Source organism: Suncus etruscus, chromosome 2 (genome assembly GCF_024139225.1).
Source record: "Suncus etruscus isolate mSunEtr1 chromosome 2, mSunEtr1.pri.cur, whole genome shotgun sequence".
NCBI classification, from domain to species: Eukaryota; Metazoa; Chordata; class Mammalia; order Eulipotyphla; family Soricidae; genus Suncus; species Suncus etruscus.
This window is the reverse complement of record NC_064849.1, coordinates 150,624,518-150,637,505: the sequence shown is the minus strand read 5'-3', so window position 1 is coordinate 150,637,505 and position 12,988 is coordinate 150,624,518. Positions and strand designations below refer to the sequence as shown.

The window sequence follows — 12,988 nt, the reverse complement described above, 5'->3', positions numbered from 1 at the left end:
TTTTTCAGGCTTTACAAGGCTTGCAGCTCAGGCAGTTTCTATTGTAATCAGCAAGTTACCTACAGTGATTGCATGTTTGCCTCCCCCAATTAAATACTTCTTTTTTCTGTCTGAGAGAAAAATGTCAAAAAACTTGGTTGAATTGAAGAAAGCTGGCCTGCTTGTCTGGAACTTGATTGTAATTATATGTCGGATATTTGAGGATGGAAACACAGTGGAACTCTTAACAGGTGCCTCCCTTGACAGATGGAGTAAAGAGAAACTCAGTTTAATCTGTGTGTGTTTGGAAAGCATCATGGGAGTGCAGACAAGTAGCCCTAATCAAATGACCTTAAAGGTCTTACAGAGCATGGAGCAGCAAAAGCCCAAATGGATTGAATGCCAATTGTTGAAAGCAAGGAAATTGAGCACTGAATGGTAAAGTAATATTTTTTTCATTAAATACATTCACAATAACAAAATCAATAGTAAACAACAAAACATCATCTGGTAGGCAGCACCGGGCATTTGTGCAAACTTACAACATTAATGGGGACTTTGATGAACAGAGAAAAAGATAAATGTTCATTAAAAATTGGGTGGTTAGACTTTCTTGTCTTATGAAAACTTGAACCCTACTGATACACTGGAACACTATACTTGTTTGGCCAACATCTTAAGGTTTCTGATTAAAAGAGTAGTAATTATACCCAGGAGAATTTGGTTTCACTCTTTTTCAATGCACAAACAGGTATCTAGTGGCTAGCCTGGAGCATTTTGGAAATGGATTGGGCATGGAGATTAAATTAAGGAGGAATTAATGGATATAAAAGGCTTTTTATTGCTTTCTGTGTACCTGATTGTCAAAAAGGTACACATTTTTCATCTGGTAATGTAAGAATCCCAGAGGGCAACTGGAGCATATCACACTCAAGCTATAAACACACCCAGCTGTTTCTGTATGAAAATGTCAACCTTCTCATAGGTTTGTCACCAAGAGCCAAGTGATTTGTGGTATTGCAAAGACTTTTAGGGGTCCCTGATGAATTTAAATATGTATATATAAAGAGCTTTGCCTTAAAACAGTCTTCAGTATAAAATTGCAAGCTATTGATAAAGAAATTACAGTTCAGATGGCTGACCATTGTCAGCCCCCCCCACACACACACTTTTATTCCCTCACACATACTGTTTTCCATTCTCTTAAAATTTATCTATCTAGCAGATTCCATACAACTTTCTGCCTACAACAGAGAAAAATTGTTCATTTTCCTCCTCATGGTAGTGATAAAAAGCTCATGCTTTGGAATCAGATAGACATATACAAATCTCTTGTCAATAAGCCATCTTGTGTATGTTATGGAATCTCTCAAAGCCTCATTTTTTGTGATGAGACTAAGCTGAACAATGGAGAACATTCATAAAGCTCTTTGCATCACATTTAGAACTGGTATACTTTCTTATCAGCTACTAAAATACATCGCTTGCAATGGCTAATATTGCGATAATAAATGTTTTGTGTTGGTTTATATTAAAATATAAGGCCTAATGTTAATTCAGATGAGGAGAACAGGTGACTATGATTTCCTGGTCTTGTCATACTGACTTCTGGAGTGTCCCAAGGGTAGGAATTACAATAGCAGTCAGGCAAATGCTCAGTAACATTGACAGTGACCTTCTTAATCTTTACATTTGCATTCAGTACCAATTTACTAACTTAAATCCAATGACTAAAAGATTAAAGCCAGATGTCATTATTTATGGCAGTTGTTATAAAAGAAAAGTGAAAATAGTGGATATGATTCTAGTATCAAATTTAAATTTAATGATACTGCTGATTTAGGAATTCCTCTAGCAATAGGAATGCTTTCAGTAATGCCTTAGTATTATACCTTGAGTTATATATTAAAATTCATAGGTAAATTTTTTCCTTTTTTCCTTTGGCTTGTTCTTTAAGCCCATGTTCTCACTTGAACCTGTATCTCGCTTGCTTGTCTTTATTTCCTTGTTTATTCCCACTCTGGAGAAGCCTGTGTTCTTTCTTAAATTTCGGCTTAACCCTTTCTCTTCCCTTACATCTTTCTCTTTTTTTTTTTTTGTTTTTTGTTTTTTGGGGCCACACCCATTTGATGCTGAGGGGGTTATTCCTGGCTATGCACTCAGAAATTGCCCCTGGCTTGGGGGGACCATATATACTCAGGGGTTACTCCTTTACTCCTGGCTAAGTGCTCAGAAATCACCCCTGGCTTGGGGGGACCATATGGGACGCTGGGGGATCATCGAACCGTGGTCCTTTCCTTGACTAGCACTTGCAAGGCAGACACCTTATCTCTAGCGCCACCTCGCTGGCCCCATCTTTCTAAATAAGTTTCAATAACAACTATCTTGCTTCCCACTCATGCAAAACTTCTCAAAAGTCAAGTTTAGTTTAAGCGTTTTGTAAACTACACCCAGACACCTGGTATCTTCTATATCAGGGAATTTTTTTTTCACTAATATTTAACTAAAGAGTTATCTCTAGCACAGCATGCATCCAAAATCAAGAATTGCTGATTTATAGAAATGTTTTAAAACACTCAAAGATTCTCAAAATACATCATGTAATTATTTAACTTGCACAATGCTAAAACTTTCTCAGTTTCTAAAATGATACCATTTTTCAGCAATGCAGATTAAGAATTACTGCAATTATTTGAAAAAGGCTTGAATTTAACCTGTTAATTCATGGGGCAGGGGAAGTTGGTCTCTTTTATATTGAGTCATTATAGAACTGCTTCTTCTTGCCTTAAATTCCAAAACGAGTGAGACATTGAAAGTGAGCTTCACCACAGATTTCTAACAAATTTATAATTTCGTTCATAGAATTAAAATGTATTTCAAACCATAATGTCTGTGTATAAATGGCAGGTTGCCTTGACTTACCATAATTTTTTCCCTAAGTGTGAAAATGTAAGTATTTAAAGTAAACTATTCCTTCTGTTAAGATAAATGAAATCTTAATTTCTCATGAAGATTCTCTAGGAACTGCACAATGTCATTTAGTGGGATTTCTTTCACTTGCATCCAGATTTAACTTTGATTTTATGGAAATTGTGAAAATAACTGCAGTGGAAAGGTGGCAGCTGTAAGCATTGCTTGTCTTGCATTCTGCCTGAAAACATTACTATTCATTAAAATAACCTTCACTTTGTAGTAACACTCAAGCTGTAAACAGTCAACTTAGATTCTGGAGAACACACAACCCCCCAAAAGTAAAGAAATGTCTGTCTTTGCAAAGTAATTTGTCGAGTTGAAGATTATTGTTTTTCATCATGGTGACCCTGACTTGGCTGGCTGGGTGCATATACAGATTAAGATTAATGCAGTTATTCCTTGGCTAAGGTCTGCCTCTTTCAGGGCACATTCTCCCTAATGACATGATTGATAGGCAGTCCCAAATCCAGAGAGGAACTCATTAATCATAGCATTGACTGAATCCAATCATTTGCTTCACCTGCACAGTGATGGACAGGAAAGGATACAATTCAGGGGCTGACACTGAGATACTCCTTTGTCAGAGGGCCTCAACTTTTTCTGTGCCAGCTTCTACAAAACCTGACAAGAAATTTTTCCTTGCAACCTGTATGTAGCTTCACAAAAATATTCACAAACTTTTTTTGCAACAAGTTTTATTTTAATCAAAATTATCTAGCTAATAATATACCTGAGTAGAATTTGCTTTATTTTTTTTGTAGACTTAGATAATCACAAGTTTCTTTTTTAAAGGATGTTTTGAAGTTACATGTGGAAGTAATATAAAAGTTAATGTCCACCAGCTGAATATCATTTGGTTCAGCCTTCAGGTCAATAGCACTGACTCTTAGCAGAACTAATTTTATAATCATGGCAAAATCTCAGTAATGAAGTGCAGTAGATAGCTGATTATACCACAGTAAATTTTATTTAGTCTGGAAAATAGTGGAAAACAATGCTTTTTCTTAATACTTAAATAACAAAGCCTAATATTAGCCTAATAGAAATTGTAATAAGAAAATTATTGTGCAGGATATATATTTTATATGAAAAGTAAGTTGAATATCATACTTATTTTATGTGCCTGTATAAAATAAGATTTATAAAAAGCTATCCTATCCATTATTACTATGTAAATAAAGTTTAATGTCAATAATACACATGATTTCTCATAAATGGTTCACAAATATAACTTGCACATTCCTGATGAGGTGATAATACATATTCTCCTTGAAGCATAATCAGAGCAATGACTCTTGCTAAATACTTTCTTTAAGAAAAATAGACATGAGACCAGGCACGTATTTTTTAAAGGTAGAAAATGTTAAAATACTAAATCTAGGATGCAGATAGTACAAGGATCAAGGCACTAGTCTTGTATAGTGTCAGCCCTGGTTTGATCCTTGCCACTACATATGGTCTTCCAAGTACCTCAAGGAGTGACCCCTGGCCACCAATGGATGGGCACTTCACCAAAATTCCAATTCCATGTGCCCAGTGATATACAGATTCCTAGGGAGCACCTGCTTTCTGCTCAGCTTGGGCTCCCACTCGTGACATTTTAATTAGTCTTTAGACTAATTCAGGCATAAAAAGGACACAAAACTAAAGCTATTTCTAGGATCAAATATACTTTTTATCCTCAAAGAGAAAATACAAGTTACTTCTTCCAGGCTCTTAAAAAGGAGTGTTTTGTTTTCATCTCTTGATTATAGCAATTTCAACAATTGCAGTGATGGGAAATGTTTTATAGATGGGAGTATAACTATAATAAAGAAATGTTTTCAAAGAAGTGATTTAATTTTTAGAAATGCTTTCAGGTGCTTCGTTCTAAGGTACTGTTTATTGCAGAAGCAGTGGTTTGGGAAAACTTACCTATTTGAGCAAATACTTTATGGATGCTTTGAATGAGATTTACATCTACTCAGTAGCCTCAATCTCATTCCTTATTTTCCATCTTTGCAATTCTTCACCACTTATACATATTTGCTTTCTTTGTATTTAGTGCATTTATGACAATAGAGAGAGGCACAGCCTCAGAAGAAGGAAATATTGCTTTTGAACTGACTGAGCAGAAAATAAACATGCTGGTCCTGGATATCTGCCACAAACCAGGTGGCAGCGAGTACCTGAGGCAAATTTATCACATCTTGCAGCTCAATGAGGTAGGGAAAAGGCCTTTTTACCGAGCAATTAGGTGTGTACTGGCCTGAGGCAGCGTCTGCTGGCAGCTAAGGGTTAGTCAAGGAGGTGATAATACTTCTTAAAGTCAATACGAAACTCAATATCACATTATTAATAGAATCTATTCAGCTCCGGCTGTTCTGCATTTGTACAGCAAAAGCTTCACTGAAAACAATGTAGGTTTTATTTATATGGTTTAAACAATAATATGGCTCATAAACTCAGTTTCATTCAGATTTGGAGAGATGAGAGGTTTAGTTTAGGGGGCTGTATGTTTGTGACCATTAAGTTGATGTTAAAATCTGTTGTTTGTGAAGTAAAGAATTTTCTGCAGAGTGATGTAGGCTCATCTCCTGGGGATATCATATTTCTGTTCAGAAGGCCAGAGATTTCTTACACAGTGAAAAACTTTCGAAGAATCTAAATGCACATTTGGGAACTACTAGGTTAATTAGACTACTCTAATTAAAGTGTACGAATGCAGGGATCCAGGCTAGCACCAAGTCATGCTTCATGCTGGGTTTGACCTTTCTGGCATTTTAGCAAGAACGTGGAAAGCAGGTTATACCAATTGCTTATTTGAAACAATGCAACTTTACTAAGTTAGTTAGGTTTTGATTTGATCATAGTAGATGAAATAGAATGTGGCACCGCATATGAATTAATACTCCCCTTATATTTACAGGTATATGAATGCATTTTTGAAAAGTAAACATTGTATAGGTGCAGTATGTTATTTCAAAGAGGTAGACCTTAAAAAACCATATCTTTTCAAGGAATGCATTCTACCATAGAATTTTACAACTCAGTTATATAAATGTTATTTCCCACTGTTGTTCATATGAAAGTTACATCAAAGGGTCAAGAGCGTAGATCTCTTGATCTACATGAATAATGCTCTGGGATATAGCATATGTGTAATGCAGAGTGATGGGTTCAATCCCTGGCACGACCTAAAAATGAGGAAAAATGAAAGTTATCTCAAGTAAATATTTGTTTTGGGTTTTTATAGAGCTAATTAAATGGTTGACAAGTTAGTGATGTAAGAGTTATTTAATGATAACCTGTGAAGGATGTGAAAAATTTTAACCTTAAGAAATGGTGTCTTAGTGGAATAGGCTTGAGTACTCAGAGAAGGTTCCTCAGACATATAACCACCTTGTTTTTGATAAAGGAGAAAGAAATCCTAAATGGAGCAGGGAAAGCCTATTCAACAAGTGGTGTTGGCACAACTGGTTAGCCACTTGCAAAAAAGCGAACTCAGACCCACAGCTAACACCATGTACAAAGGTAAAATCCAAATGGATTAAAGACCTTGATATCAGAACTGAAACTATAAGGTATATAGAACAACATGTAGGTGAAACACTCCAGGACATTGAGACTAAAGGCATCTTTAAGGAGGAGACAGCACTTTCCAAGCAAGTGGAAACAGAGATAAACAGATGGGACTATATTAAGCTGAGAAGCTTCTGCATCTCAAAGGAAATAGTGCCCAGAATACAAAGGCCACCCACTGAGTGGGAGAAATTATTCACCCAATACTCATCAGATAAAGGGCTAATATCCAAAATTTACAAGGTACTGACAGAAATATACAAGAAAAAAACAACTAACCCCATCAAAAAATGGGGAGAAGAAATGAACAGACACTTTGAAAAAGAAGAAAGGCAAATGGCCAAAAGGCACATGAAAAGATGTTCAACATCACTAATCGTCAGGGAGATGCAAATCAAAACTACTATGAGGTACCACCTCACACCACTGAGATTGGCACACATCACAAAAAAGGAAAACAAGCAGTGCTGGCGGGGTTGTGGAGAGAAAGGAACTCTTTTCCACTGCTGGTGGGAATGCCGTCTAGTACAACCTTTATGGAAAGCGATATGGAGATTCCTTCACAAACTGGAAATTGAGCTTCCATACGATCCAGCTATACCACTCCTAGGAATATACCCAAGAAACACAAAAATACAATACAAAAATCCATTCCTTACTCCTATATTCATTGCAGCGCTATTTACAATAGCCAGACTCTGGAAACAACCAAGATGCCCTTCAACAGATGAGTGGCTGAAGAAACTGTGGTACATATACACAATGGAATACTATGCAGCCATCAGGAGAGATGAAGTCATGAAATTTTCCTATACATGGATGTACATGGAATCTATTATGCTGAGTGAAGTAAGTCAGAAGGAGAGAGAAAGACGCAGAATGGTTTCACTCATCTATGGGCTTTAAGAAAAATGAAGGACATTTTTAACAGTATCTCAGAGACAAGAGAGATGAGGGCTGGTAGGTGCAGCTCAGGACATGAAGCTCATCACATAGAGTGATGAGTGCAGTTGCAGAGATGACTACACTGAAAACTATCATAACAATGTGAATGAATGAGGGAAGTGGAAAGCCTGTCTCGAGTACAGGTGTAGGGGGTTGGGGAGGAGGGAGATCTGGGAAATTGGTGGTGGGAATGTTGCACCGGTGAAGGGGGGTGCTCTTTACATGACTGTAATCATACAACTATAATCATGTTTGTAATCACGGTGTTTAAATAAAGTTTAAAAAAAATATGTACCTAAAATACTACTGTGAAAGATATGTAAGCCATTATGGAAAAAAAAAGAATTGTGTTTTTAATCAGAAACTTTCTTTGACTTATATGTATTATTATATCAATTCATTATATGTTATGTTATGTTACTATATTATGTTATGTTAGTTTACTTCATTATGTTAATCCATTTTGTCTCTTGAATAAATTCTTACAATTAAAAAAAAAAAAGAAATGGTGTCTTGCCAAACAGTTGTATGATCACTAAGTAGTAATAAAAATGATTGGACTTAAACAACAAACCCAATCCAACAGATCGATACCTAAGCTACAACAAGTCAGACACAGAGGGGAACCACTTATACTAGCAGCCCAGGGTGTAAGGGGGGGAATATGGGAAGCATGCTGGAAATGGGATGGAGAGATGACAACTTTGGTGGTGGGAATTACCCTGATTCATGTCAATATGTACCTAAAATATTACTGTGAAAGATATGTAATCCTTAGTGGTCAAAATAAAAATTATTATTAAAAAGGAAAGCTTTATGTTTAAAAAATATCTTTTAAATGTAGGGAAGATAGGTTGAAGAAATAAATAGGTCTGAAATTTGATATTAATTTAGATACGTTCACAATACATTAATGATTATCCAATTAAAGTTATGTAGTTTGATTATTCTTATATTTATAGATCTTTATATTTATAGACGTTGAAACAATGGTCTCAATCAGTTTTAGAAAACTTTTCAGAAAAGAAATCTAATACTTACTAGAGACATTCCATTTCCCAGCAACTCTCCTTAGTCTACCAATATGACCTATTTTCTAGGCTTTATTATTTCATGCATTTGAATTCTATATGATTAGGTATTTTGTGGTTAGCTTCTTACAACCACCTTAATATTTTCAGTGTTCACCAATGTTGTTACATGTATCATTACTTATTTCTTTTTGCATAAATAAATCACATCTTTACATTAAATAAAAATGGTATCTTGGGGCTGGACTGGTAGCGCAGTGGTAGGGTGTTTGCCTTCTACATAGCTGACCCAGGATGGACCTCAATTCTATCCCCAGAGTTCCATATGGTCCCTCAAGCCAGGAGTGATTTCTGAGCACAAAGCCAGGAGTAACCACTGAGTATTATCGGGTGTAGCCCAAAAACCAAAACAAAAAAAAAGAAAAAGAAAAAGAAAAGAAAAGAAAAGAAATGGTTTCTTTACGGCACTTGAGTCTAATATGTAATTGTTGCATTCATTCTTGCTAATGACCCTTTGGAGTAGTTTTTGAGGGGCTTGGAAACATGTCTGTGGTGCAGTGGAAGACTTTAATTGGAAAGTCATGATCTTTTCTGATCAAGACATGTCAGTATGTCACCTAGATTTGCCAAAATAGCTGATTTTTTGGTGAGGAACAGGTATGTTGCAGTAGGATCCTTAGTAAAGTAGTATTATGATAATTCTAATGACAGTAATGACTGACACAGATTGATAAACTAATAGATGAACTCTTCCTCAAGGGTTCATAATACAAACATAATTAGTTATCACCAATAGCACAATCAGCAAATATTAAATTGGCTCTTTCTGGCTCTCATCCACATGTCCTAGTGAGGAATTCCAACAGCTCTTTTCTTTTTTCAGAGAATTGGTGAAATGTTGAGGTAATGGTTATGAACACTTTGCTATGAGATCTGTATCAGTAAATGCAAATAGTTAAAGAATACTTTTGTAACTATTCTAATAATAGCTATGGCAAGGTTTATTTCGCTATAAGATACCATGAAACTGTACCACTATATTGGTTCAATTGATGACTAGTGTGAAGTCTGTGTTTTACTGTATGCTATGAAGTATGATTTGATACTTGAATGGTACAGATCCACTTATGTGCAAATTATTTTCTCCCTCTTATTCCTCATTCTCTCAATCAGTCATCTAAAATGAGTTGAGTTTTGAATTTATGAAACCTAAGAATAAGGAAATCTGTTTTTAAATTTTAGATAAATTTCTGCTGGTGGGAATGCCAACTGATTTAGTAATTTTTGGAAAACAATTTGAATATTCCTCAATAAACTGAATTTGAGCTTCCATATGATACAGGAATACTATTCCTAGGGATATACTCTAAGAACCAAAACCACCATGCATAAAAGCCCTCTGCATTCCTATGTTCATTGCAGGACTATCCACGATAGCTAGAATCTGGAAACAACCCAAATGCCTGAGAAGAAATGAGTGGCTAAAGAAACTGTGGTATATCTACACAATGGAATATTATGCAGCTGTTTGATAAAAGGAGAAATCATGAAATTTGCCTATACATGGATGAATATGTAGAGTATTATGCTGAATGAAATTAGTCAAAGGGAGAGGGATAGACATAGAATAATCTCAGTCATTTGTGGGATATAAGAAAAAAGAATAGTATGGTATAATAATCAGAGACATTAGAGAGAAGAGAGCTAGGAGGACCAGTCCATAGTAAGAAGCTTGCCACAAAGAGCAGTGAATGCAGTTAGGGTAGAGTAGAGTCCACTATGACAATGGTAGCTGGAACGGATTACTCTGGATAAGAACTGAGTGTTGAGAGGGGATAAAGTAATATACGTGGTACTCCTTCATTAACAATAGAGCAAACAACACTGTACAAAAGGAAGAGAGAGGGAGTAGTAAAATGCCTGCCCCAGAGGCAGGGAGACAAAGATGGGAGGGAAACTGGGGACACTGATGGCAGAAAATGTGCGTTGGTGAAGGGCGGTATACATTGTATGACTAAAATTCAATCACGAACATTATTATATCTACAGTGTTTAAATAAGTAATTATAATAAGAATAAAAGAAAATATAGGTGAATTTTCAACTGTGTGAATGGTAATTGGCCTTACCTCCCAGATTGTTCATAAAGGTCAAGTGATCTATTTGAATGCTGTTATGGGAACTGGAGTGGTCATATGTTAGGTAGGGCCTATGCCTTACACATGTCTGACCCTAGTTCAATTTCCAGCACCCCATATAATAGTCCCTAAGCATAGAGCCAGGAGTAAACTCTGAGTACTACCAAGTGTGGTTCAAAAAATCAAAAATAAAATGAAAAACTTAATATATATAAAGGAGCACTTAGTTTTACAGGTCTGGGTGAGTGGAGTTATGGACATACCGTAGAGACAGAAAAGTTACAGAAAAAAATTAACTTTAAAATGCTTGACTCTGGGGCCGAAGTGGTGGCACAAGTGGTAAGGCATCTGCCTTGCCTGTGCTAGCCTGGGACTGACTGTGGTTCGATTCCCTGAAGTCCCATATGGTCCCCAAAGCCAGGAGAGATTTCTGAGTGCATAGCCAGGAATAATCCCTGAGCGTCACCGGATTTGACCCAAAAACCAAAAAATTAAAAATAAAAATAAAACAAAATAAAATAAAATGCTTGACTTTGAGAAAGGATGAAAGAAGTTTCATTAAAAAGCTCAACTTTTAATTGAATAAACTGTGTGATAGGTACTGATCAGTGGTGATTTAACTGTATAGTTCAATATTTTCAACAAGAGTAGTAGGTGAGGCTACAGGAAGGGGTCATGGAAGAAGCATTCTTCAGTGGAGAAAAATAAGAGAAATAGAGGACAAGAAATAAGTACTGAGTAGTTACATGCGGAGAGTGCTCAAAGAAGAACATATTTCTGAGTAAATATACTAGATTAACAGCAAATCTAACAAAGCCATGTCATAGAAAACATAAGATTTTAAGAAAGTAGTGAGAGTGCATGTGTGTTCAGAATTCTCTTAATCAGGTACAAAACATCACTGCAACAGGGCACTTTCTCTGTGGAACTGTGGGGCAAAAAATAATAAAGCACACAGGAAACATAGCCACATAAAGAGAAGTTGTTGACAAAGATTGCCATTAGCCTACACAAAGGAAAAGATTTTATTCTTAATATTTAATTTTTTCAAATTCAAATAAAATAAAATATTTAAAAATTGAAAGTAGTTTTAGAAATCCTAATAGAGTTAGAGGAGTCAGAGGGATTTTACAGCAATAAGGGCGTATTGCCTTGCATGCATCCGATCTAACTACCATCCCTGGCACTCATGAGGTGTTCAACACTAGTATCTTAAAGGAATGCTTTCTTTATCATTTTAGGCAGGCTCACTGTTTGCTTTTGATTGGGGAAAACAACTGGCTCTGCTCAGGGCTTGCTCCTGGACCTGTACAAAAGGATCATTTCTAGTAGGGTTCAGTGGACCATACATATGTGGTGCTGGGCATGAAACCTGGGTCAGTAGTGTGCTCTGTTTTCTCTCTAGCCCCACAGTCTTAGTGTTTTAAGATCTGAAATTTACCATCCACAATAAGAATGTGGAAATGGTCCGTTTCTGAAGGGAAGAAACTGGAAGTGCTGCTCTCATATGGGCATTGACTCATGTGGTACCTCATGTTTCAAGGTCATGCCCAGAATGCAGCATAGATGAACCATCGAGCTTTTTCAACTTTGGGTTCCAATGCCAAATGGGTTGCATAACTTAAAATTTTTGTTTTAAAATAGCCTTTTATATTATTTATTAACAGTAAATGTTTACCTATTTACAAACCTATTTACACCCAGGGCTGTGAAAATTTTTTTCTCAGGCAAAAAGCACGTATGTATGGGAAAGTTTAAGAAACCCAGGATGAATGAAAAATCTTAACAGGCAGATTCTGATTTGATGGAGCCTAAAATACGGCTTTTCTAGAAAGTTTCCAGGTGCAGCTGATTCAGCTGGTCTGTGTACTTGCTTTTGAGTAGCAAGGCTACTCAAAATTTGTTAAATAGCCTCTGAAGTCTTGTTGAATTATAATATTTGTAGCTTAGTCCCAACCCTCACCTTAAAGAACAGGTTATATTGTGACATACTAAAGCAGTGGTCGGCAACCTTTTTTTTTTTTTTAACTGAGCCAAATCTCGCCAAAACCACGATTGAAATTTATTTTGAGAGCCACACAGGGCGCACACTGACAGAGGCGAGGAGCAGAGCCCTGACTCTTGGAGCGGCCACCCGGCACACAGAAGAGCCAAATGAAAAGTGTAAAGAGCCACAAGTGGCTTGCATGCCGCGGGTTGCCTACCACAGTAAAAAGACAAGAACATTTGTATTTTGTTTAATAAATATTGATTTATTTGTTGAGTATTTGATATTTTAGGGGGAAATCATCATTTTAATCTGTTGGCTTCCATAAAACAACTTTTGGAAAGATTTGGAACATTCTCTTTATTTATCTATGAA

The 12,988-nt window shown here is 36.2% G+C and overlaps 1 protein-coding gene across 1 annotated transcript in view; it reads left to right on the top strand.

The window, feature by feature from the left end:
- The window catches only part of KIAA0825 (KIAA0825 ortholog), a 390,853-nt gene that overhangs the window by 169,778 nt on the left and 208,087 nt on the right, over positions 1-12,988 (top strand). The window contains exons 15-16 of the mRNA XM_049769174.1: positions 9-417; positions 4,997-5,156. Of these exons, the coding sequence (XP_049625131.1) occupies positions 9-417; positions 4,997-5,156 (569 nt within the window). The remainder of the gene's footprint in view (positions 1-8; positions 418-4,996; positions 5,157-12,988) is intronic.